This window comes from Apus apus, chromosome 2 (genome assembly GCF_020740795.1).
Source record: "Apus apus isolate bApuApu2 chromosome 2, bApuApu2.pri.cur, whole genome shotgun sequence".
Lineage (NCBI taxonomy): Eukaryota > Metazoa > Chordata > Aves > Apodiformes > Apodidae > Apus > Apus apus.
This window is the reverse complement of record NC_067283.1, coordinates 33161480-33187986: the sequence shown is the minus strand read 5'-3', so window position 1 is coordinate 33187986 and position 26507 is coordinate 33161480. Positions and strand designations below refer to the sequence as shown.

The following is a 26507-nucleotide window of genomic DNA, read 5'->3' as shown; positions in this document are numbered from 1 at the left end:
AGTGGCGAGTGTCTAAAAGTCATTCATACTTTGAATTCTCCAGTGGTATAGATTCAAACGCTGGCTTGAAATTACTATAGTGTAGCTGATTGCACCTGATATTGGGTAAAATTACTTGTTTAGATCTTGAATAGCCTTGGTGATGGTGATTCATATAGCTGTCCATTTTCAGAATTTGAGGGGAGCACACCAGTAGCCAAAACCAACTTCAGGCAGGGATCTAATTAGTCAGATCACTCTTGGTTCTGAAACCAGGTAGCTGTGGCTGCCATGGTACGAGTTCCAGACCTGGTCTTCCAGCTGCAGTCTTACTGTGTCATGAGCACTGGTGGTTGGATTGACTGGACTCCAGTGGGTACAGAAGGTCGTTAAAATCACTTGAACTTTAAGTTAATGCTCTCTGCACACAGCTTTCAGTGTGTTCATATTGACGTTGTCTTCTTTGAAGCAGTGTGTGTGTGTGGAAACACTGCAGGTCCCTCAATATTAGGATAAGGGGACACATGTACAGGATGTGTACATGTACAAAGTACAGAGTTCAGGTCTCTGAGTATGGGGCTTTTTGTTCCATGGTAAGATGCCCACAAAGCCTGCAGGTGCATGGGGCTGCTGGACATCTTTTTCTAAACTGGTCATTTTTGGTGTTTTTATCTATTAAAACTTTTCCTGGTTGACCTGCTCTCAACTGCTGATGTGAGTTCTAGTCATGTTTTTTTCCACTATGGCTGAGGAATATTGAATTTTGAACATCTTTAGGAGGTCAGCCTGAGCTGTATTTGTCAAATAATATAAGCCTATGACAAGATGCCAAATTCAGTAAACAATATTCCATATTTCCCAGACTTTGAGATGTTATTTTTTTAAGTGAGCCAATTGTGAGTGGAGTGAGCACTACTCACATTAATGCTGCGTAGAGTTCTTTGGGATGTGTGCTGTGCACACATCCCACAACCTATATTTTTGTGCCTGAAGCAGCTTCTTATATCAGCTTGCTTTTCCATGCTCAGAGTCCTGCTATCCTGCAAGTGGGTGGGATATGAATGAATATGTATAATATGTTGTGTGTGTATTATGCATATATACACAGAAATATATGTAAAAGCTATTTATTATTTTTTTTAAAAAAAAAGCAGTAGTCAGCTGCACATATTCAAGCACAAGCAGCTGTAACCCACATCTGTAGCAGCAGTTATGAAGACCTATGCAGGAGTGTGGAGAGAAATTGGGGGCTGGACTGCCTTTGGTAAGGAATCTTTTAAATCATCCTGAGGATGGATTTGCTAAGACTTAGATCTGTCAACTGCAGAAACCATCTTGAATGTTTTTCTAAGAGGTTTATAGAAGAATGCACTAACGTGGCTAATATGACGACTGTTTGTACTTGTGAAGTATTTGTTTTCATTCTCACACAGTACAACTGGAGGTGACCAAACCATTCCTATTATTCTTGTTAAAGCCTGTTTTTGGCATTTCTCATGTGATGAAAATCCAGTTGAAACTTCACCTTAACAAGAAGCAAATGAGAAGTGTGTAATGTTTATTTGTTGACTTTCTAAAAATTAAAAACCGATTATTTATGTAACATGTAGTCACAAATGTAGTTAAAGTGGAGATAAACTAGGCTTCCTTTTTCCAGAATTTGAACAGAGACCTGTTGAGTTTAATGATTTCTTGTCTGAAGTATAAGAATACCACAAGCACTGAAGATTTAAATGGTAGTTTTAATGCAGGCAAAACAGTGAGGAATATAATCTCATACAGGCATCATTGTTCAGACACTTTAGTGTTCTATCAGTGGCATGTGAGCATTTCTTCAAGTCTTCTCTAGGTAGATATTGGGAAAAAAATAACCCAAACAAACAACCACAACTGACTTATTCAGTTAACTCTACTTTCAACTTAAAAAAGGAGAGGAGGGAGAGATGATGAGTGAGCAATTTCTGATTATTTTTTTTCCTTTCTCCCCCCCCCTTCCTTTCATGGAAAGCCCTTTGCTACCTTTGAGCTTCTCATTGTTGCTTGGTTATCTCTTATAAGATTTATGCAAGTAGGATGCCCTGTTCTTGTAAATGTAGTGAGGAAAAATCTTGTGTCCTTAATTTTTAGGCAAGACTCACAGAAGAAAAAGAAAAGAAGCCCACATAAGCAAAAAAAGGCACTCTAGTACTGAGACGAGTTCAAAGGAATGATTGCCAGAGTGGAGCAATTGGTCCATTAGTCACCAGAAGGTTTTTTCCCATCTAGAAATAGGCTGCTGCCATTTTTTGTGGTTGTCCATCCCTGTAATGATTCTTCAGATTTTCTGGATTTTTTTTCTTGCCACTTTTAGAAGTGAAACCTGTTTGCCTCCAGGCACACATAAATGAACACAATATGAACCTTTTAAATATGTTTAACCTCAGAAGACTCCAATTGACTGAAACTGGATATCAAAGACTATCCAAGTAGCTGCCAGAAAAAAAGAGCCCAAGCTTATTTTTAAATGCGAAGTTTGTCTGCAATAATGCCTGGTGTGCAGCTCAGGAGCTGCTCTGTGATAGCCATTACTGGTCCAGGCTGAGGGATGCCTTGCACTGTATTGGTGGGAGAGAATATAAGGAACAAAGCTGATACGTCTCCTTGTCACCATCTATTCATATCTTCAGAGTGTTAACCCTGGGGCTATTCCTTTATTACACTGGAAAGCATAAGAGCCTTTATTAAACATGAACAGGACACACCCTGTGCATGTTGTAGTGTGCAGGGGCAAAGTGTCTGCCTTAATTGTGCTTCTATTCCTGAATCTCCCAGAGCCCAGGCTGGAGGGTGACAAAAGGGGAATGTATGAGTTGTTCACCCCACTCCCCCTTCTAGGAAATGCTAATATCATCATCAAAGTATATTTAACTATCTGCCTCTTTCTTGTGAAAGCTCACTCTTGCAGATAAAGTTACATGCAGAAGTCTTCCCGCGTGCTGGTTGGGAGTAACAGCAGATAACTTGGAGCCTGCAGCTAAGATGAGCATGTTGGAGTGTCTGTTTACAAATCAAATACTGGCCTGGCATGGCCTGCCCTGGCAGCAGACTCATGCGTGCACTAAAATTAAAGAGGAGGCTGGAAAGGGAGACATTCCTCATGTTCTGGGCTGGTCTCATTGGTTCAAAACCGTGTACCACTACTGTGCTGCTGGCATGGTAGCCAGCATAACTACAGTAGCACATTGTGCTCTGGTGGGTAAGAGCTCAACAATAAGGGTTTGGAAAAGACCACTTTCCATAGAGAGGTTTTTAGAAGACTGAATATTACAAAAAATAATTTCACAAAGCTGTATAATCTGAAAAGCAACTGAAGTAACTGGCCCTGATCTGCTGCCAGACCTCATAGGGGTATTGCTTTCCACAGACTGCTGCAGCATGCTCAGCCATGTTACCCCATCTAATTTTTTTATTTTTTTTTAATCTGCCATAGCTGAGCTTACTATTTATGCTAGTTTGAAAGTTAAGTATGCTCTTGGGTATGCAGAGGGAAAAGTGATTTTACTGTTGCTATGTGGAAGAATGGCCAAATGCTTGCATGTATTTTTGGGGTGGTACACGGTGCTTAGATTTTAAATTCTAACAAAGGGTGTTCAGCTTTCTAGCTCAGCTTCCAGGGCTGGCAGCAGCTCTTTTTGTGTTGTCAGCCCTGTTGCCAGGGGCGTTGTGATGTCCTGGAGCGGACAATATGGCAGCCTTTAAATCTGGCCTTCTCAAATAGATTTAAAGTCAAAGACCTTAAAAAAATGTTGGTAGAACAGTCTCCAAAGCAGTGGTTTTTTTCCTCTTTTTTTTTTTTTTTTAAAAAAAGGCATCTGGAAATGGAAAGTCCTCAGCTTCTCCTCCTGCCTTGCAGTAAGGAGCAGTAAGTCTGCAGAAGGGTGATGCTGTAGTGCTTCCAGGGCCTGTGCTCGTGCAAATGCCCATTCTTCATGTTCAGTGTTGATGTTTTAGTTAGAACTACTGAGACATCCTCGTTACTCTTTGGAAAGTTCTAGATTTATGAGGGGAGATGGTGCTTTGGGTTTTTCAGTTTGCTTTCCTCACACTTTAAAAATTTCTTCTCTGGCATGCTGTGCATGTCTTGTGTGTGTTATTCATAATCTAAGAACCTGTCTTTATAGATCATGTGCAACTAGCCCAGCTTTATTTGGTCAACTTTTGTCTGAAGAGGATCTTGGAGTATCTCTGTGCTGAGCACAGCTCTACCACACTTTGTTAGTGGATCTTGTCTGTCATGCTTATGATTTTTGCTTTATTTTTTTTCGTCCTTTTTTCTTTCAAGTATCTGGGTGATGGCAATGATGTCATCAGTGTTTTTGTCTCTCATGCTTTCTGACTTCAAGACTTCTTGCATGCAGCTGTTTCCATATCCCTGAAACCAAGTACTGGGGGCATCTGTGTGATGGTATGTGGCTATTAGGAGAATGTAAATTCATTTGTATATGTATATTTGTGTATACTCAGAAGGATATGTATATTCAGAGGGACCTGGTCAAGCTGGAGAAGTAGGCCCAGATGAACCTTGTGTGGTTCAACAAGGCTGAGTGCAGGGCTCTTGTACCTGGGCTGGGGCAACCAGACATATGAATACAAGCTGGTGGAAGATATGCTGGAGAGCAGCCCTGTGGAAAAAGACCTGGGGGTACTAGTGGATCAAAAGCTGGACATGAGCCACCAATGTGCAATTGCAGTCCAGAAGGCCAACTGCATCCTGGGCTGTATCAAGAGAAGCGTGACCTGTGGATTGAGAGAGGTGATTCTGCCCCTCTATTCTGCCCTGGTGAGACCTCACTGGGAGTACCATGTCCAGCTCTGGAGCCCTCAGCACAAGCAGGACATGGACCTGTTGGAATGTGTCCAGAGGAGAGCAATGAAAATGATCAGAGGGCTGGAGCACCTCTCTTAGGAAGACAGGCTGAAGGAGTTGGGGTTGTTCAGCCCGAAGAAGAGGAGACCAGGGGAAACATATACCAACCTTCCAATACCTGAAAGGAGCCTACAGAAAGGATGGGAAAGACCTGTTCACAAGGGCATGTAGCAATAGGACAAGGGGTAATGGTTTCAAGCTAGAAAAGGGTAGATTTAGGTTGGACATTAGGAAAAAGTTCTTTGCTATGAGGGTGGTGGGTTGCTGGAATGGGTTGCCTAGAGAGGTGGTGGAGGCCTCATCTCTGGAGACATTCAAGGTCAGGCTTGATGGGGCTCTAAACAATCTGTTCTAGTGTGCGATGTCCCTGCTTGTTGTAGGGGAGTTGGACTAGATGACCTTTAGAGGTCACTTCCAACCCAAGACATTCTATGATTTCTGAGGCTTCTGCTACTGTTTGTCTCCATCTCTTTCATTTATGTTCATCCTACACTCCCTTGCACTCAAAAGTTGTTCTTATGTGCTTACTGACCTGGGATCCTGATTTTCCTATCTGCTTCATTTTCTGAACTGGTTATGATGTCTAAACTCTGTCCAGATTTTTTGGAGAGCTTTCTTTCATAATGCCCGTCATACTAGAAACAACCTCAGTCCTTAGTACTTTCTCACTAGCTGGTCAATCCCCCAGTATCCTTCCTATACAGTGTAGATACAGTTCTCTGTGAAATCTTTTGGACACTCCCACCTCACTCTTCACCCTCATCCCCCCACCCTGACTTTCCCAGTGTAGCTGTTGCACCTGTTGCCTACACCTTGCAAGCTCTTTGAGGCAGGGGCAACTCTGGTTTGTTTCTGCTTTCCTTATGTACAGCTGCTCTTTAATGCAAGAGCTGTGCACCACTGAGGGTTGGACATCAATTTTTTTCCCTGCTCTTGCTGTCCTTGACTACTGCTCTTTGCACCTCCTTGCTATGCTCAGCTCTGAATAGCATGTTTCATTCACATCCCAATGCCATGAGCAGGGATTTAGGAGCTATGTCTCCCTAAATATTCAGCAGTCAAATAGCCAAGATTGCTTAGTTCCTCTTACACCACCTCCTCTTTTTTCCCATGTCAATAGCAAAGCTCCAAAGTACTTTTTCCCACTGTGCCTAAAATTCTATTTTCCCTTCTGTTGGGCTGAGTATTTTGCTGTGAATCAGGGAAAAATTAGAATGAAATGTACATTCATACAGGCATATACTGGGGATTTACACTCCCACTTCCCTTATTTTAAACAGTGCTGGCTTTTTAAATGTCAAGAATTTAAATTTTATGCTTTTTAAGGAGAATGAGTTGTTTTGACAAGAGAAGCTAGCTTATTGTATAGTAAATGTGAAACTGGTAAATGGCATACAACATCTTGGTGCCCTGCAATACTGTTTACCTTTATTTTTAATTTATTGCTACTATGGATGGTTTTGATTAATGTTCAGAGGAATATTGCTGTGCAGAGTTAAAGTACTTCTAGAAGAGGATAGCTTGTGGAGCTACTTACAGAGCAGTGGTGAAGACAAGACTGGAGCCACATCTCTAAATACTTGCAGTGCCTGTTTCAGAGCATAAGAAATTGCTTTGAAATTGAGTGTCCAGGCTCTGGATGATAACAGGTGTGACATCTTGTTGTTGTGGTGTGTGTTTGTTTGGATTTTTGTTTTCTTAAGAATAAAACTAACCTGTTTAACATCTGATGTTACCAAACAGCTCAGATGTTTGCTCAAAGGTGACTTGTGCAAAAGATAGCTCTAATGGCTTTTTTTTTTTTAGCTGCTAAAGCCTGATGTCTTGAGGAGGTGGTTATTTACTTGAATTGAAAACTTGGCTATAAAATATAAGGCAGCAGCTTTGGTCTAAACTTTCCTGGGGGGCCACTGGAGCCAGTAAGGATAGGAAAGCCCTCTGCTGCATTGTATTTGATTTCTTGCACTTTTCATAAAGTAGGCCTGAGGAATAGCAGGCAATTTAACCATGTTCCAGGCAAGAAATTACCTCTGAAGAAAATATCAACAAACAATGCCAAAACTTATTCATATTACTTGGTAATCCGTCTTTCCTCTATGAATTCCAGTGCTTGTGAGGATTAAGGACATTTCATTTTTCATGTCTGTGTGACTCTAATAGAGTGTTAGTTACTGAAAAGCAATTGGAAAGGTGTAAACTTGCCTCCTTTGTGATTGCATCTCTTTTGTTTTCTCTTTGTAAGACAGGAAAACAATTTTATTAATAATTAGGCTGTACAATAAACTTCAGAGTTGGAGAGCTTGCTGGTAACTGAATACATCTTGCAAGGCTGTGAATGTACACCTCTTCTTTTAGAAGGCTCTGAATGCGAGTAGATGGAAGCAGACATAGCTCTTGAACCATGTTAGGTGTAGATATCTCATTTAACTATGGCCACTGTCCTTGAATTGTTTCAGTTGTATTACTTGCCATTTGATTACTTCTTCAAAATTGACACTCAAAAGTAATTTATAGTCTACAAGATTTCAGCTACCATTCAGCATTCAGGCTCTGAATTGCTTTGTTTGGGTATATATAGGTTGAATGGTATTAGCATAATACATCTCTTGCAATATTTCTAGTTTAGATAATTGCATTCAAAAGTTTGATATATTAATATTTTTTGGTAAACATTCTCTTAAACTTTACCTTTCAGGTTAGTGCATGAGTTGCCCATAATACTGGGGTGCTTCAAGCTAGACTTGGATATCTCATAGACCTTGGTAAATGTGTGTTTCACAGAATTTTATTATAATATCTCCTTAACTTTTACGGCTTTTAGTAACTTGGTTTTGAGTGTTTTAAACATGTATACTTTTATGACTATCTGAAATTATTAGGTAACTGCTAGATTATTTGTTTTATCAAAGGAGTTTTCTACACTCAATCTTGTGATTCCCTTTGGCTCCAAGGTTTGTTTCTGCAGCTTGAAGGCTCTGACAGCACTTAATTGTTGTTTGCAAAGCTCTCATCTCTGTTATCACTGTAGAGATTTTTACTGTAGATTTTTATTTTAATCCTATTTTACGGCTCATAGCAGTTCAACTACTTGAAGGTGGTATTCTTCCTCTACCATGATCTCTCCTTGCTATAATGTGTATGTAACTTATATTTTTGTCTGACCTCTGGCTTGAATTTTTGAGTCTCACTCCAACCTTCTCTACTTCTTTCAGTGCCCAGACCCCACAGCAGAGACTAGATAAGGTTGTCCCCTTCTCCTTGCCTCTCCCTGAAAATAGCCATACAAAACAGAAGACATGGGTTAAGGAGAATTTGTCTTCTCCAGCTTGGCAATTTCAGGTGTAGCTGTTTCAAGTAGTCAAGTGACTGAGCTGCCCCATGTGTTATGAGACTGCTACTAACTATCTGCATTCATGTACGGAAGTTCTTCTATGCCTGCAAAATGGGAGGGGACAGCTCAAGAACAAGTTTTGTGTGAGAATACCCAGCAACTTATCCCGTGTGTCTGTAAGCCTCTCTACATGCCGACAAGAAGTCCCTCCCTTCAGTAGTCTCTTGTATTTCAGAGGCCAAACCTTGCCTTAAATGTCTGGTCCACTGCAGTGCTGTCCCTTAATCTGACTGCTGGGTAGCCAAAGGCATGGCACACATCTTATGGGTGACCAGTTTAAGAAGGGGGAAGAAGAATCCTGCAAATATTATTCAAGTAAAATGCCTCAATCTTGTTATAGTTATTCCTGGTTATAAAGAGACTTAAGATACTCGTGAAGCGGCTGTTAAGGACTTTTTCCTGAAAACCTATCATGTTGAATCTTGTGCACAATAGAGGGGATGTGACAGATGTGGTCTCCCTATGAATTCTAATATACTCTATCTTCACTCATCCGTGAACAAAATCCATTTTGCAGGATTTTATTCTACAATTCCCTCGACCACTTGTAGTTAGTTAAACACAGATCCTAGAGGAAATGCTTAATGTTAAAATACGGGACCATCTTCCCAGCAAACATTTCCTTGGTATCAAGTACTAACTTGGCTTTGTTTCTTCAGTGTGCCAGCATACCTCTATCAAGAGGAATATTTTTCATATGTGTGGCCTCTTAATGAAATTATTCCTGTGCTTTTTTAAAGAGATTTCTTGAAACTTGTAGTTGTTGATCAGTTCTAAAAGACTATTCAAAAATTCATTTTTAGTTTGACAGTTTTTTGTTATAGTTGCAGGTTTCCAACTAAGAAGAAGCCATTTTTTTAAATGAACAAACTATTATTATGCTGAAACTAAAAATATCAGACTAGCACCAGCATTGTAGAGTGGTAATGAAGTGGTATCAAGACTTTTTAATAGCTAGAGAAAATAGCTTTCAAAAGTGCCTTTTTTCACAGACACGTTTTTTGTACACACAGAGAAAAGAGTAAAGTGTATAAGAGAAATACAATTCTCTCTGATAAATTTTCCAATTAAAAAGAACACATTTTCTGTAATGATATGGAGTTAATGAAATCGAGGGGACTGAAAGGTTGAAGGAGAAATGAAAAACACAACTGTTTCCTTTCTGGTTTTCATGGCACTGAGGAGGACACTGCAGCTTGCTTGTGGGGCAGAGCAGCAGTCTTTTCCTGACAGAGACCAGTGCTGGATGCCTTCACAGGAAGGTGTTAAAACTGTCAAAGCACCAGTTGTATTTCAGTATAGTGCTGTGAATAAATCAGAAAATTCATCCTTTATCCCAGCATATTTTCCAAACATTCTTTTAAAATTTGCTGGCTCCCTTGCTTTTGTGTATTCTGTCATTTAATCGAAGTTGGGCAATGGATGCTCACTGGATAGTTATGCTTTCATAGCTTCTTTTTTTTTTTTTTTCTCTTTGGCAAACTACAAATGAGATTGTAGAAGTAGTGCAGAGTGTTTCCACTTAAACTGGCCACCTCGATGCGAGAGAAGGCAGATGAACACAAGCTAGTGTTGCTGCTGCTTCCCACTACGTTTCACAACACCCATCTGCCCGCCCGGCATGCAGTCCTTCCCCCACGCCGAGCCACAGAAATGTCCTGGTAGCTTGTCTGCCTGGGGAGGAAGAGGAGTAGGGGGGCCTAGCAGTGCCCATGAGGAAATCCTGGGAATGGGGATTAGCTGTGTAAAACAGCAGTTCCTGTCTTTAAGGACCCATCTGCATGACGGTGCTTTTTAACTTTCTGGAAATCAGGATGAGTACTGGAAGTACTTGAAGTTACACCTTCAGCATGAGGAGAGAGGAGACTGATAAAGTATTGTAGCAGGTATTGTGTGGTATTTAATTGCATTCAGATAATGTTGCATAAATACTTTTCCCTGTGTTTTCAAACTTGTTTCCATTTAATTTAGATGAAGGGTGAATAGAAGCTGCCAATTTGGCCATCTCTACATGATTCGTTATTTCATAATACCTGTATCATATTTCCTTGCTCCTTTCCAAATGGAATTATCCTGCTCCCTTTAATCTCTTTGTGAAGGAGGCCACCCATGCATCTAATAAGTTGGGGTTTTATTGCCTTCTCTAAACATTTCTCAGAATTTTTTATTTTTTTAAACCTTGGAGACCATTTAATACCATTCATCAGCCTTGATAGTATGGTATTTTTTTTTTGGTATCTCATTCCTCCTTAGTGCAATGCACACTAATCTATCACACATCAACAGATTATTTCCAATTTAGGGTGTTATGTGGGAACATAAAAGCACACAAATTTTTTCTTGCTGCACTCAGTACTGAGGCTAACTTTGTAGCCCAAAAATTTCATTTACAATTTCTTCTGTTTTTCAGAGCTTCATTAAAATACTCTCATAGCAAACTTTTTCATCATATTAATTTTTACTTCAAAAAGAGGGAGAGGCATTTCTGATGCTGATCTTCATCTGTAATGGTTGACCATGTTGCTTATGCTATTTGTATTCCTTTTTTTTCTGCAGAAGCTAACCTTCCATCTGTAAGTTATGCTAATTATACTTCATGTGAGTTTTGACTTAGCAGATGTAAGGCAGGTCCTTTGAAATGTTCTTTTTGAATGCTAGCGTGGATTAAAAACATTTAGTTCTTTCCCTTTCCATCTCTTTTTGATTTGTATACATAGGTGTGTCTTTGTATAAAAATTTAAATGGTCCAGCAGTATTATCTGGAAATACGTATAAGCATGTGTTCTGTTGAGTTGGTTACAATAGCTGCAGTCATTGTTGCATGTGATGCTCTAGCTGAGACCTGCTTTCAGTTGCTTTATCTCTCTTGCTTAATTTAAAATGTTGAAGTTGGAATAATCTATATCATCTTACCTCCTTAATTTTTAATTGAGCATTTCAGATGTTCCATAATGAAAGCAAGGTACAGAGACCTAGAACTTGCTCTTAGCACTATAGGCAAGGGATCATGGCTCAGGCTGGGGGCTGGCTCTGTAAATTAACAAGTCCAGCATGTGCAGTGAATGTTACTTGGTCTGTAAGAGTTGTGCCCCAGTTAGCACACACTCTCTTAATTTTGCAGCAAGGACTTTCAGCAAGACAACCCTTTTGGTTAGGAGAATTGAATGCTTAAGCTCTGCACTTTCTGGTCTCCAGTGCTGGACAAACTAAGCAGAAGCTGCCATTCGTTGCAAGTGTGCCTTGTCTTCAGCTGGTCTTGTGAGGAGCCTTAGATCCCTCTTGCAGAAGTGCTGTGTTCTCCTTGCTACTGAAAGTGGCTTTGAAGCTGCACTTTGAACATGCAGACATGCTGAGAGCTGTGGAAAATCAAGCCCTTGGTGTTCAAATTGGTCACTCAATTAGTAGCTACTTTTACAATTTTGACTTTGTTCTCTGTGGTTCAGCTTTACATTCTTAAAACCCTGGTAATGCCACCTAAACAGAATTGTATTATAGGGCAAACTTACTAATAGTTTTGAACATTTGGATATAACTGTAAGTTCCCAGGAGAAGAATTCACTCCAGGGTTTGTATGGGATGTGGTAAATAAGCCAGAGTTATTGTTTTCGGGCACTGCCTTTCTGGTGTGTGCAAACAATGACTTCAGCAGCTTCCAGACTTATTTTTCTGATTCTTCCAGACTATGGTAATGGTTTCATGAGACAGTAAACTGGATATTGGAGGGCCTACAAGATGAAAAACACCATCACCACATGTCGCAATGCGTTGAAACATTGCAAACTGGAGTTGCCTATTCAAATGCCTTCATTAGGTTTTGGAGGAACAGCAGATCATGTGCTGGTTTGCGTACTCCATATCCAGGTTGCTTTGCTGTTAGAAGGGATCTTCATGGCTCTGACCTTTTTTTTTTTTGGTAAATATGGGTGAAGTTGCTTTGCTTGGACTCTGGCTGGCAGCAGTGGTCTGGACAGGCCGCCTGGGATGGGAGGTGTGCCAGGCCACCTGGAACCATGCTCACCCATCCATCATGGCCTTCATGCAGGTAATGCAGTGTTATCCAGTTACATCTTTCAAACATGACTGCTTCCTCAGGAATGTATTAGAACTTTCCTCATATTTAATTTTCCTTGTAAAGCCATGCTAGCCAGGCCCTTGTTGAGAATGTGGTTTTTTACCCATGAAACATTAAACCAAAAATGAATGCACTTTGAAGAGTCTTTTTGCCATTTTCAGTCACTGGCAGCTGGTAGGGCTGTGAGAGCAATGGTGGCTCTGCCAAGGTCCTGTTTCACACACAAGTAAAAAAAATGCCAGCTCTGCTCACACTATGTTGCAAATGCTAGTACACTGGGGCCTGGTGTGGGTTGCATCAGGCTAGCTGTGCTACATTAATATAGAAAATAGTAACTTTTTTTGTGGATTTAAATATACCAACAGAGTACTTGAAGTGTGCAGATGACATTAGTGGTTCAACTAGTCTTGATATCTGAAGCGATATCAATACTACTCTGCATCCCTGCACTCTCTTTTTCTTACCTGGATTTTTGTTTATTTTCACCCCACCTCTCTTCTTTTAAATCGAAAAGCCACTTGCACTAACAACTTCTTCTCTTCCTCATATTGTTGCCTGGCCTACTCCCCTCCCCTTTTTTTGTGTGTGTGAAATCACTCAGAACACTCAGTCTTTGCAGCCAAAAATTTCCACGTGGTCTTTTACTGAATGAGCCTAATCCCCTGCCTCTCTGCCTCCACTATTTGTGATTTCAGTTGTCTAATTTTAACTACCAATCAATATTACATGAGTCATGAAAGTAAGGGTGGTGCTCTACTGGATTTGCACTACATGAGTGGAGGAGAAAACTTCAGGTTCCACAGAACCACTGTGAAGTTCCCATTGCCAAGTGCGTGTGCAAGAGAAACAGTAGGGGTAACTGTGCTTATGAACCAGATGTCTTGAGACTAATTTGCTTATAGTTTAGGGCAGAAATCCTACAGAACTATAAGGTGGTGTGGATGAAATATTCTGTTCTGAAAGTGCAGAAAACAACTGTTCTGGTTTGTTCAGAGGTGGTATTTCTTAACCTGTGAAATCTGCATGAGAACCAGGATACGTTAATGTGTGCTTCTTGCTCTTGGCTCTGCTGAGGAGTAATGTTTTCTTCTTTCTTTTTTCCGTGTAAAGCAGCCTTGATTTGTGGGGCTTGGTGTAGGGTAATGCTGTTTATAATGAAGTCAGAATTGGCTTTTAGAGCCTGATGAATGAAAGTCCACAGTATAAGACTGCAGCTTTTTGTGAGAGAGACATCTGTGCTATAACGAGAGCAGGAGACCCAATTTAGACAACTGCTAGAAGGAGAGTTCAAGGAAAGGAAAGACTTTCTTTCTAGCTTAGATTAAATATTTGTACAAATAAACTTTTCAGCTGCTCATCAGAATTGCTGCTGCACCACTGACTTGGCTTTGAATTTTGTTCTGATTGCCCAACCAGGCTGTACAAGAAGGGTGTTACGGAAGAGCAGCTTAAACAAAACATGTTTGTTTTGCAGCAGAACTAGAGGCTTTGGGCTAGATAAAAAAACTGGGGAGAAGGAAAAGACAGTGTGAAGAGAAATACGAACAGATGAAGGATGGGAATAAAAACTGGCTGTTGCAGTCAATACATGTGAAGCAAGATACACCTGGAGGAGCTGAGTTCTGTGTTTTGAAAGTGAGTCACAATAAAGGATCTTGCTTTGAATTCAATCGCAATGACTTCTCCCAACTGGATCAGCTCTTCTCCCACTTTGAAGCTTGCTCCTCACACACACAAGAATATAACCCCACCTTCTGCTGATACTTTTTATTGGTGCTTTTTAAATGCAGCTTGGTTAAAAGGCTACCCCTGGGATCTTGATAACATGTAAAATCTTGCTATGTGAGGCTCCTGGTAATGAAAATACAACTGTCTACTAAGGCTAGTGCTGCAGAGAGCAACTGTCTTTGATCCAAGAGGAGTGTTTCTCCTTTCAGTTAAAGAAAGCTCCAGTCCTTGGAGGAAACTTCTCACAAACCTGTTCAGTAAACTAACTCTTAAAACACAGGAACTTGAATTGGTTGGATTAAAGCCCAGATGGACACTGTCTCTGACTGAGATGGCTCAGAAAGAGGATTAAGAAGCAGCTTAAGTGGAGAACTCCTGGTGAAGAGCTGTGGGATGCTGAATGTGCCATCCTGGGCTACTCCTCTGCATTAATGGTAGAAGAGCCTTTTGGTCCTTAGGCTTCCTAGAGCAGATGCAAGGCTGGTGTTTTGAGAGGTGTTTGATGGCTGATCAGAAACACATTGGAAGTAGTAGTTTTTAGAGAGAACGTAGTATCTTTAAAGCATATTTCAGCTATATATTCAGCTACAAAGCATTCCTTTTCTTGGTGAAGCTGGTCCCTTTAATAAGTGGGTATGTAAAGGTATCCTTAGCCCAGAATGTAAATTTAATATGGAAATACTGGTTAATTTTTATCCAGTAAAGTCTTGTTGTATCTCTGGCATTTCAGCTTTGCTGTCTTCCTGTATGGTTAAGGATGAAAGTGAAATACTGTTATTTTCTTCAATGATGCAGCTTTGGGGCAGAGTGGACATGAAAAAAGCCCCTGTCATAGCTAAATGAAGACGTTAGCTCACACTAGTACAGTCAGCTGTGTAACATGGCATGCGTGTTGACATACCGTAGGGACAAAGAAATTGCTTTATCAGACTAATGAACTCTGCAGTATCCTGTTTCAAGTAAACATCTCGGAATGGGTCTCCCAGCCAGCAACATGCTTTTGCTTTTTTTGTTTTAAATTCTTGACCCCACCCGAGATTCCGTTCAGCCGTTGATTTCAGTGGAGGCACAATTACCACTTAAGCTGTCTATGATGAAGCTTTTCCTCTAATCATATGTGGTGACTCTCCCGGCTTGTGTGGAGGCACGGCTGCAGGCCTGTAAATCCTTGCAACTCTCCCACTTGCCTGTGTCAACGTTTCAATTGTCTTAAAAGGATTTTCCACAGACTTTTAATTTATTTTATTCCCCTGGAGCATCTCTGCTTCAGTATTAGTAAATTTCAGAGCAAACTTTCTTAGCTTCAAATTGTCAGATCTGCGGAGCAGCAGAAAAAATGGCTTAGGAGACTGAAAAGGCAGACTTTCAAACTAGGCTAATCTCTACTTGTAGGAGGAGAGGACAATTAACAACTTGTCTGTGCAAACAAAACTGTTGCCAAGAAATCTTACTAGACCCTATACAAGAAGGATGGGGAAATTCTGCAGTTAGAAGTAGTAATGCGTTGCTCAAACTTGGTGAGCAGTGCATTGCCTTTTAAATACCTGGTTTGAAATATTACCTGTGAAATGTCTAGGTGAAATTTCAATTTTAATAGGTGGTAAAGATCGGAAATTACACTTCTGTAAGTTGTCATTAAGTTTGGGCATATAAACTGCAATTCATCTTTAAAAAAATTTTATATTGTAGTAAAAGTATATGGTACGTTAAGAAGTTATGATTTAGAATTCTTAATCTCATGAGGATTTAGACTCTGAATTTTATGTGTTTACGAACTGGGTTTTTGTGTGCATTTAGTTGCTGGTTTTGGCAAGTGGAAACGTACTGCAAGGAGGAGCTGCACAGATACGTTTTTATGCCTAACTTTCTTCTGTCCTTGTTTCCTTGTTTCCTTCCTTTCCCAAAAGGGTTTCCTCCCTTTCATGCTCACATTTTGCCTGAAGAGAATAACTAAAGTGAAGAATGGTGCTTCAGTCACAAGAATTACAAGTTTACTTTTTCACTTCTGATGTAAATTGGAAACTTATCCAGCATCATTTTAATTCTTGAGGCAGAACATTAGGATGTAACAAATCACAATGATGTACTTGTGTTCTGCACTAACTACTGACATAGTCACTGTTTTCTGGGACATTGTTTCTCACTAGAAAAGACAAAGTATATACCATGTGAATTTTAGAAGCAATACAACTGTGTGTATTTTTTTTTTTACTGGAGTATTATGACATATTTTCTTTAAAGTCTTATTGTTTCATGCCTCTTCTTCATCTTCCATTTGACTAGAATAAAATTATGCCAAATACAGCTACTTTGTTCAATATTCCCTTGCTGCTTGTCATACATTTTTACCTGTTTCTTCCTAGCTTTCTACCAAATGCCAAATTAATTGTGACTTTCAAATAATTGTGAAGATACAGTTGCACGTGGTTCCCCTGGAAAGGTTTTTTGGGAAAACTGTCAAAATACTGTGGAACAGCTCTTGATGTTCTGGTTATCCTGGTTAACTGACTTGTGTAGGCAAGCCTCCATGAAATAAGAGAGTAAGATATTTTTATGTACTGCTTGTGTGTATTGGGGAAAAAATACACAAGCAAAGCAAGTGACAAAGTTATATGTAGATGTATTTGGGTTACATGGAAACATTTCATTCCAGATTTGCTGCTATTTAATTTGTTCTGCCTTTGCTTGTAGCCCAGTCTGAGAACAGGTGATTTGAAGGCTTACTTTCAAAGTTTGGGACTTAGAGCGCAGTGTGACTTCTTGGAGTTATGTTCTGTATTTTCACACTCATGAGATTTTAAATGCAGATTTTTCTGTTGTAAGAAAGCAAGCAATGTGTGCTTGTTTTTAAAAAAACAATTAGCATTTCTACCTTCTCAAAGCATGTCTTGAATACTATAGGTTCTGATAAAATTACTACAGATTTTAGTGGTTTTACAGGCTTTTTTGTTCTGTTTTGAAATTGAAATATTTATTTTTTTCCCCCTCTTGATAGGTGCTGGACAGTTTGTTAGCTCAGTATGGAACAGTGGAGAACTGTGAGCAAGGTACAGCTCTACTCTCAAATTGCCTTTAAATTTGTAGTGGGAAGTGAGTGCACATTGAACTTAACCTTATTTTTTCATTGCTTTTTCCTCTCTAGTGAACACTGACACGGAGACTGCAGTTGTAAATGTAACATATGGCAATAAGGATCAGGCTAGACAGTAAGTATCTTATTTACTTGCTGTTGTTGGATAACAAATTTTGGAATTAATGTTGTTGCAATTTTTTATGTAACCTCACTTCTGATTAATTGATCAATAAAATGATCATGTAAGTATCAACTTTTAAGTAAGCCTCTGTTTTCCTCTTGCAAAGTCTTGGGTACTTTGCCTTAGTTTTCTGTTTTTTTTGTCAAATTTTTCCTGCATGCTGATTAAAAATTAATAACTTTGAAAGTTGAAAATTTGGGTAAAATTATTGGACTGAGAAGGGCAGGAAGTTAGTGAATTGCTAGTGACTGAAGACAGGAGTTGTGGCTTAATTTTTAGCTGTGTTTTATAAAAGTTTTGTGATGCTCTTATACAGTGGTGTGTTTTTCTATGTCTGTCTTCGGGTTGCATCTGCATTCTTCTCCAATTGGCTTCTGTTATTTTGTCATGATTTTCCCTTAAGATTTATTTTTTTTTAAATCTGGTGTTGCTTTGGAACACAGAAATAGTCATAATCCAAGTACCTAAAATAATTTATTTGGGCTTTTAGAACATTAGGCCATGTATTCTATGCTTGCTTATATTTTTCAGTAGTTGATAACTGTTGATATTAAAACTACATATTTAATGCTTTACTTTCTTAATAAGTGTTTGTGTATATTCTTTTCCTTTAAACATTCATGTATTATGCTGTAAGCTTAATTTTGCTTTTCTACCACATGTAGAAAAAGAACTTACATATTCCTTAATGTTGAATCAAGTGACATAACACATTTTCTGCTTCTATCTAGCTGTAGCAAATTAGGCAAAATCAAACCCAGGGAAGAGCCTACAATGATCTTTATTTTAACTTTGAAATTTCTGCCACCTTGTGGCTAACTAAAATCAACAGTTAAGATGCAGAGTTATGCTTATGGTATGCATTAATTCAAAATTACAAATGAAATAATATTTGTACATATAATTAAGCAGTTATGACTTCTGTGTAACTCGAATTCAGCATATGTATTTAATTTTTCAAAGTGTTAGGTTACTTGTTAGTGCATTCTAAGCAAATGTGATGGGAAACTTGTGTCAGTGGTGCCTCTTGTGTACACTGGAGCTGAAGGAAACTGCTTTCCTTGAATTCATTGTTTAACTTTTCTCAAAACCTGAATCATTCACCAAGCTCTTCCTCAGGTTCTTCTGTTGTTTTTAATTCTGGTGCTCATCAATTAAAGAAAATTTCTAGTGCTGAAAAACCTATGGTGAATAGTTAAAAATAATTCTACATGTGCCAGTTCCTTCTTTGAAAATGTAAGGAAGTACTTAAAATACCTTGGAAGGAAGCATGATACATATTTTTGCACTGTTAGTCATCTGTGATGTGGGTTCCTGGACTTGTGCACTCTCTTCTGAAGTTGAAAACAATGCACAGTTTGTCACTCCTCAAACTGTACTTGTTTAATTTTAAAGTCCATCCTGAAGAAATGCTGAGGTAAGCCAAGACTGAAGAAGTGTCTGATACAGTTTTGCAAGGTAAATCACATGACAGTAGCTAAAAAGATCTTGAGTTAGCATTCAGAATGAATGTTGAGGGAGGACCTGAAGCAATGCAGGTTGAATGACATAGAGTTTGGTTGCCTTGAACAGGTAGGACAAGGGGAAGAGCCTTGATTTTGGCTTTGTGTAGGGTTTTATGTGGACACTGCCTTTTCTAAGGGTTTGAGTCCGTTTTCTGTACAGAAAGTGTTCGTTCAGATTGACTGGGTTCAGAATGCAACCTTACAACCACATAGAAACCCCAAAGAGAAGAATTTGCCGAATAGCAGTTTTTCTAGGAAAAAAAACCTGTGAGAAATGGCAATGAAGAATTGCTACACGACCAATATATGAATATGGCTTTTCCATAGTGACTATGGTGGAGTTTCAGTTGAAAGGTTTTCCCAGACATGACCTAGCTTTGCTTTTTGGAACTGGCTGTGGTGGACAGCAGTGGCCATGGAGGAGAAGTGGTATATGAGAGCTGATAAAAGGCAACGTTGCTCAAATGTTGGTCAGCATGTGCAGTACAGGAAGTAAGAAGAACTGAGTTAATCAAAAGCTATTTAGAGTTGTTGAGAATCAGCAGCTGATAAGTTTTGTATTTTGAAATTTAGCAGTCTAGGGTAACTGATGCTTTTAGCCTTGAGTTTTGGAGCAAACACTGTGACATTGCTTTCTGTCCCACCACATACAGACCTTATAGGGTCTTTTCTGCACTTTTTGCAACACGCACAATCTCAGAAGTGCTGGCTGACACAACATACCAAGTTGGCTTCTTCTTTGCTGGATAGACTGCATGGCATTGCTGTGCCTGTTGGAGTGTGTACTGGTGATGCTGTGTGGTGAAGGAGCTGTATATGCAAAATGGAGATGTTTTTGATAAGCAGTTCTAAGCAAGTGTGGTATGCATTGTTTGGAGGATGTTACTTCTGAACAGAACTTCTGGTTCCACACAGCTGGGAAACTGAGCCTTTTTCTGTCTTGGAAGTCTAATTGCTGTGGCAGAGATTTGTTTTCTCTGGGCTAGTACTGCAGTTATGGCATATTCAATATGGGCTGCATCCAAAATCAACTTAGAAACTGAACTTGGTGAAGAATGCTGTAGTCCTTTTAAGAAGTATGTCTTGGACAGAGCAAAAATCTGAGACATGCACACTTACTGACCTCTAGTTGGAGTGGAAGGCTCTTGGCTTTGACCTGTTGTAGTCATGCCTCTCTTCCCTAGCTGTACAGGTGTGAGGCTGACTTGGAAAAACAAGGTGCTGCTCCTCATCTTTGTGTGGCCAGAGGATGGGAGCCAGTGTAGCAGGTCAGGTTGCTTGAGGGAAGCTGTGCACACGGCTGGGGAAACCACCCTCTGCTCTCTGAGGCTGTGGGTAGTAAGGAGAAGTCTAGGACTGCTGGGGCATCTCTGTGACACCATCCCTCCTCTCCTGTAGGTACTTGGGAGGAGGGAGTTGCTTCAACACAGTTGTTGGAGAGATCCCCTGCTGCCATCCTTTCTAGGAATTTGAGAGGGCCTTACAAAGCATGTGCACACTGTTGGGGCACAGCTAATTACTGAATGTCACAGTGGGTTATGCAATACTTTGAAGAGAGGAATTGAGAGGGCCAGTGGCAGTGCCTGTAGCCCAGAGTTCAGTTTGAACAACCCAACCAGCAGCATGGAGGTCCTGGGGTCAGCTTGGGACCTGCTTGCCATGGGGCACCCCCTCTTCTCCATGTACTGATCCCCGACTGCTGACTGTGTCCTTCTAATGTGCTGCCACCTGAATGATGGCTGTTGCAATCAAGAGTTGCACCACCTTCTCTTTCACTCCCTAGAATATTCCAGTGTGTAAGCCTCTAGTGCATGCTACAGGATTTAGCTCTACCCAGGTTTTTGGAATGGAAATTTTGTGAGAAGTCTGCCTCACATATATGCAGTGGGTGTGTATTGTTTTTGTATGGGGCTAGGTGGTGTTTTTCTTTTGGTGTTTTTTTTTTGTGGTGTTTTTTTTGTTTGGTTGGTTTGGTTTTTTTTTAGCTCAGGGTTGAGGTATATGTTGGTCGTGTCTCAACCTGTGGTGTAGCTTAACTTCAAGCTATAATGTGAATAGCTCAGATGCGTGTCTTTGCAGATATAGGTAGGTATGTTACTTTGAGTATTGTGACACTAGTGGTCATCTTTTAATTAGAAAACTTGCAGAGAGGAACAATTTTTTTTACCCTTCCAATGCAGCTTAAAGCTGTTTGTGCACAGAACATGTAGTATCACTGATGAATGAGTAAGAGTTCATGTAACTAATATTTTTACATGCCATCATGGCTCAGAGCTAATGCTGCCATAGGAACAATAATACTGAAAATTCAGAGGTGTATGATAAGCTTTGATATTTTTTTCTGTTTTTTATTTTCAGAAATACTAATGAAAACTGTATTTTTATCTAATGCAGAAAGACACTGTTATGCCAGAGAAAAATTACCATGTATACATGTCTTCTCAGTATGCAAATGTATCTGTTCAGGGAGGAAAAAAGAGAGGTGTATGTACAAGCTGCACGTGGGAGTGAAATATGTTCTCCATCTAGTGCTTAGTGTCATCACCCTATCAATGGATGAATGATCTTCAACACAAGACTCTGCTTTTACTGTATTCATTTATCTAGGATATTTAACCTCCACTAGCATCAGAAGGGAGAAGGCTGGGCAAACATTGTCTCAGAGAGCTCATGAGAGGACAGTGGAGAGATATCATTTTGATAGGAAAAACTCAAGTGATCCATTTACAAAATATTTGTTTAAAGGTTTTGTTTTTATGTAGGAATCCCCTTTTGAGCAGGTGGCATGTGAATATAAGCTAAGCTGCTATACATCTTAGCAGAGAGCACAGGCAATAGTGACTGCAGTCTCTTAATGAATTGTTTTATAAAAAAATTCTGAAATACACTGAGATTTCTGTAAACCAACTCTTGCTGCTATATGAAACAAATATTTTCCATTTGGACTACCTATTAATTTTTAAAGATGTGGGGGAGGAGGGTGCCTCTTAATGAGGAAGTTTACTGCTTTTTTTTGTTCTCCATCTTTGTCCTCATTAAGTGTCTCTAAAGGTTTTTAACCCTTATGTAAAAGATGGTTCGTGTATTGTTTCAGTAAGTACTAGTAGTGTCCCCTGACTTATGTGACATGCATGGCCTTTATTAACTGGGTGTCATGGAAGGAGACCCCCCCAGCCCTGTTTGGGAAGACACATGTCTTGGTAGAAACACAGAGATGGCTTTACTGTGGTTTGGGGCCTTGAGTTCCCAAAGTGGTCAGTCAATGCTTTTTTTGGAGTTTGCTGCATCACTGAAAATTCATGCAGAGTGTGGGACCACCTACCCAGAAAATGTCGGTTCCACAAATGGCCTGAGAGAGCAGCATTTAATTATACACTCTTTTTTCTGGCTTATCTCTTGAACAAGCCAACTTATAAAATGAGTCTTGTAAAATACAGAGAACTCTGACTCAGAGCATGACTTAGTTATTTTAAGCTTTTATCTTTAAATACCTAGACTAATTTAAACAAGTATACTATAGAATCTAGGACACAGTACTACACTACTACAGATACTGTAGTATCTCTAGTAGCTAGAGAAGTGGACTTTAAAGAAGATTTTCCTTCAAATATTTGCTCAAAAACAACACATCCAGTATTTTTTAGTGTATTGTTTTTCCATGTCATCATATGGTTTTGGCAGCCAGGGATTGTTCACTGCTGGCATAATTGATTTTCCACAAAGGCAAAAGAACTTTCTTCAGTTTGCTTTGAATTTAAGGTACTTATAATCATGTAGAATCATTTAGCAATTTATAAGTTGTTCTTAGTAGAAGAATTCCAGTCTTCTTTCCAGGAAAAGTAGGGTGTGTGTATATATATATACACCAGTTATTTCTGTATAATGTTTGTTGAGAAAATGTGATAGGTATGTAGCTAGGCTGCAAACAAAAAGACTAGTCTTTTCCTCTTCTATCACCTCTAAGGAAGAGTACAAAGCCTTGTGAACTGATTTAATGTGAGGTTTTGTATTAGAGCTGAGTACTGGTCTAAGATGTTTTAAAGCCAGAGTAGACTGAAGCAATTTGGGAAAGAGGTCATGTCTGAACTTGTCAAATGAATGCACAGAAAGGAATGAGCTGGGATGGATGTCAATCTGGAGCCCACCAGTATGTTTGTGAAATGGTTGGTGCTCATCTCTCCAATATATTGAGGTCTGATTCCAACCAACAAGAACTTAGTAGGTTCAGACTGCATAAAATTAAAAGGCTTCAGACCCCTTTCCTAGATAGCATCTCCATGGAGAGACACATCATGCCTGTTAGGCATTGGAAATCTATGCAGAAGGGAAAACTTGAGATACAAATCCATAGGAATGCAAGTTTCACTACTCCTGCTGCTCACTGCCCTTACTGTTTGTAAAAAAGGGCTTCTGTGTAACAAAATTCAGAGTTCATGGAATAAAAGTTAAGAAATGTCAGCTTTGAAATAGCCTCAGCATCTTTTAATCCAATTGTCTTTTGCCATATGCTCTAAGAGATTCTTCTGTTATGGGAGCAATTACAGTCCTGCTTGGTTCCCAAAGGACCCGTGTCTCATTTGGTGAACAGAAGTATTTAATGAGCAGTGATCAGTTATTCAATATTTTTGCTTTCCTTGTTGTTCAGTGGCATTGCTTTGGGTCTTATTTATTACCAGCCCTTGTTAAACACTGCTCCAAAGCCATGAATTAGTTTTCTTTCTCATAATCTCTTTACTGTCTGACCAGAGTATTTCAAGGATGCTGGTTCAGCCCCTGGGAGATGAGGGTCATGTTATCCTCAGTACCCATATACCGCTTCTTGCTTGCAAAGCTGCTGCTCAGCTTCAACAGCTGCTTGAGACCCAGACTGTCAAATGAAACACCTAGGAGATGAATTGTACTTTTCACCGGCTACCCTTGAAAAATCTAGGTGGTTGACTCATATCATCCTTTGTCTCTGCAGCAGAGGCAGGAGTGAAAGAGTTGCTGAGGGTAGCATTTGGGAAACTGTCAGCAACCGCCTGCAAACGTGCGTGAGCTGAAATACTAGATTAAGTCTAATTTTCAGAGACCTTGCTTCAGAACATATGGTGGTTGGAGCTTTTTAAAAAGAAATGTTGGGGAGTTCTTTAATATGAGATGGAAACCTTCTCCCTCCCACTAGTGTTTTTAAATTTTATTTTTAAAAAATAATTCCTTAGTAAACTTTGATCCGAGGGTAAGCCTGGCATTTAAATTGATGTATCCTATTGCTGATAATCTGAATAATTCTGTAGCAAACTTGAAATGTCCTTACAGGCCTGTTAGTCTCACCTCTGTCCCTGGTAAGGTGTTAGAAAAAATAATTCTGGATGCCATCACAAAACATGAGAAAGTGAAGAATGTCATTGGGAGGAGTCAGCATGGATTCACCCAAGGGATATCATGCTTCACCAAGGTGTTTGCCTTCTATGATGTCATTACTGGCTGGCTAGATGAGGGGAGAGCAGTGGATGTTGTCTACCTTGACTTCAGCAAGGTAGATACTGTCTCCCATAACATCCTTGTTAGGAAACTCAGGAAGAGTGGGCTTGATGAGTGGATAGTGAGGTGGACTGAGATCTGGCTGTGTGACAGATCTCAGAGGGTGGTGATCAACAGATTGGGGTTGAGTTGGAGACCAGTAACGAATGGTGTCCCCCAAGGATCAATACTTGGTTTAGTCTTGTTCAACATGTTCATCAGTGATCTGGATGAGGGGACAGAGTGTATCCTCAGCAAGTTTGCTGATACAAAATTGAGAGGGGTGGCTGACACTCCAGAGGGCTGTGCTGCCAGCCAGCATGACTTGGACAGGCTGGAGAGTTGGGCAGAGAAGAACCTCAAGAGGTTCAAGAAGAGCAAGTGTAGGGTCCTGCACCTGGGAAGAAAGAAGCCCATGCACCAGTATAGGTTAGGGGGGGATCTGCTGGAAAGCAGTTTGGATGAGAAGGATCTGGGAGTCCTGATAGACAGTAAATGATCCATGAGCCAGCAGTGTGCCCCTTAGTGCCAAGAGGGCCAATGGAATTCCGGGTTGCATAAGGAAGAGTATGGCCAGTAGGTCAAGGGAGGTCATTCTCCCCCCTACTCTGCCCTGATGAGGCCACAGCTCAAATAGCACATCCAGTTTTGGATTCAAGAGAGACAGGGAGCTACTGGAGAGAGTCCAGAGGAGGGTGGTGAGGATGACTGGGGGATTGGAGCATCTCTCTTATGAGGAAAGGCTGAAAGAGCTGGGACTCTTTAGCCTGGAGATGAGAAGGCTGAGGGGAGACCTTATCAATGTATTTGAATATCTAAAGGGTGGGTGCAAGGAAGGTGGAGACAGGCTCTTCTCAGTAGTTCCCAGTGTCAGACGAGGGGCAATGGGTACAAGCTGGAACATAGGAAGTTCCATTTAAATATGAGGAAAAACTTCTTTCCAGTGAGGGTGACTGAACAGTGGAACAGGCTGCCCAGGGAGGTGGTGGAGTCTCCATCTCTGGAGATACTCAAAACCCACTTGGTTACAGTCCTGTGTAAAGTGCTCTAGGTTATCCTACTTCAATGGGAGAGTTGGACTAGATGATATCTAGAGGTCCCTTCCAACTCCAGCAATTCTGTGGTTCTTGGGCAAGTGTGTAAATTTTATACCACTGGCTTACCAGTGGTAATTCCTTCTGTTTTCTTTATCTTGAATTGTACTGACTCTGTTCTGTTTGTGAGTGGAAGATCATCTATCCTCCAGAAATGTGTCATTTTTAAGTTTAGAGTTGTGCTCCTTCTATGAAGGGTAGATGACTGGCAGGTCAAGTGGACTTGCAAATTTGGCCCCACCTTGGTTAGAAAGAGGGACTGGACAGAGGAAGAGCAGGGCAACCAGGTGGTTATCCAGTGTGACAGACCTCAGTGCCGAGTGCATTGTGTGCATGTTGGCAATATGTCTCTTACATTTAATAGAGGGCTCTGCTTTGCCTAAAAGCACAAGAGAACTTGAAACATCATTTAAATACCAACTGACACCTTTGCATCTATGGAAAGTTTAGCAAATCCATTGGCTTGAATTTCCTGGTTAACTTCTAAACCTGTTTATGACATGGCTAGTGGATAAGTTGTAAGGTGGGACTTAAGTGATGTTTCAGATGCTATTGACTGGCTTTGAATGCTTGCCTTCATGCTGAGAATGATCAAGGAGATGTCTTTAATTTTTTTTTTTTCTTCCTGTCATAGCTATGTCAGTTATTGCAAAAACTCCAACCAAATAGCTGTGCTGGCAAAAACCCTAATGAAGGGGCTGTGATAGCAGCTAAAAAGTTTTCCCTCTGGTGCAGTTTTAATTCTGTTTGGGAAACTGATTTAAATTAAATCAGGCAAAAGAATGCTTTTGAGTGTATAAGCTCTGTCTCCTGTGAGGTTTTGCTGGTAGGGTTGCACCAGCAAAACCTTTAAAGTGCACAGAAGACCAGAGCAGGCAAGAACTAACTTGTAGTCCATAATACGATGAATTTAAAAAAAAAAAAAAGGAAAATGTTGTATGATCAAAATCTTGACTGGAGAATTTTGAATCTAACTTTTCATCTTAGAAATGGATTTTTGCTTTGTCATGCAATTTAAAGAGAGCAGAAGTCTATCTGAATTACTTGTCATTTCAAAAGGCCCTGCATGTGATTGT

General features: G+C 40.1%; 1 protein-coding gene across 1 annotated transcript in view; it reads left to right on the top strand.

The window, feature by feature from the left end:
• IGF2BP3 (insulin like growth factor 2 mRNA binding protein 3) overlaps nt 1-26507 on the top strand; it is a 118568-nt gene that overhangs the window by 56471 nt on the left and 35590 nt on the right. Inside the window, exons 4-5 of the mRNA XM_051609524.1 lie at nt 17072-17123; nt 17219-17282. Coding sequence (XP_051465484.1) covers nt 17072-17123; nt 17219-17282 — 116 coding nt within the window. The remainder of the gene's footprint in view (nt 1-17071; nt 17124-17218; nt 17283-26507) is intronic.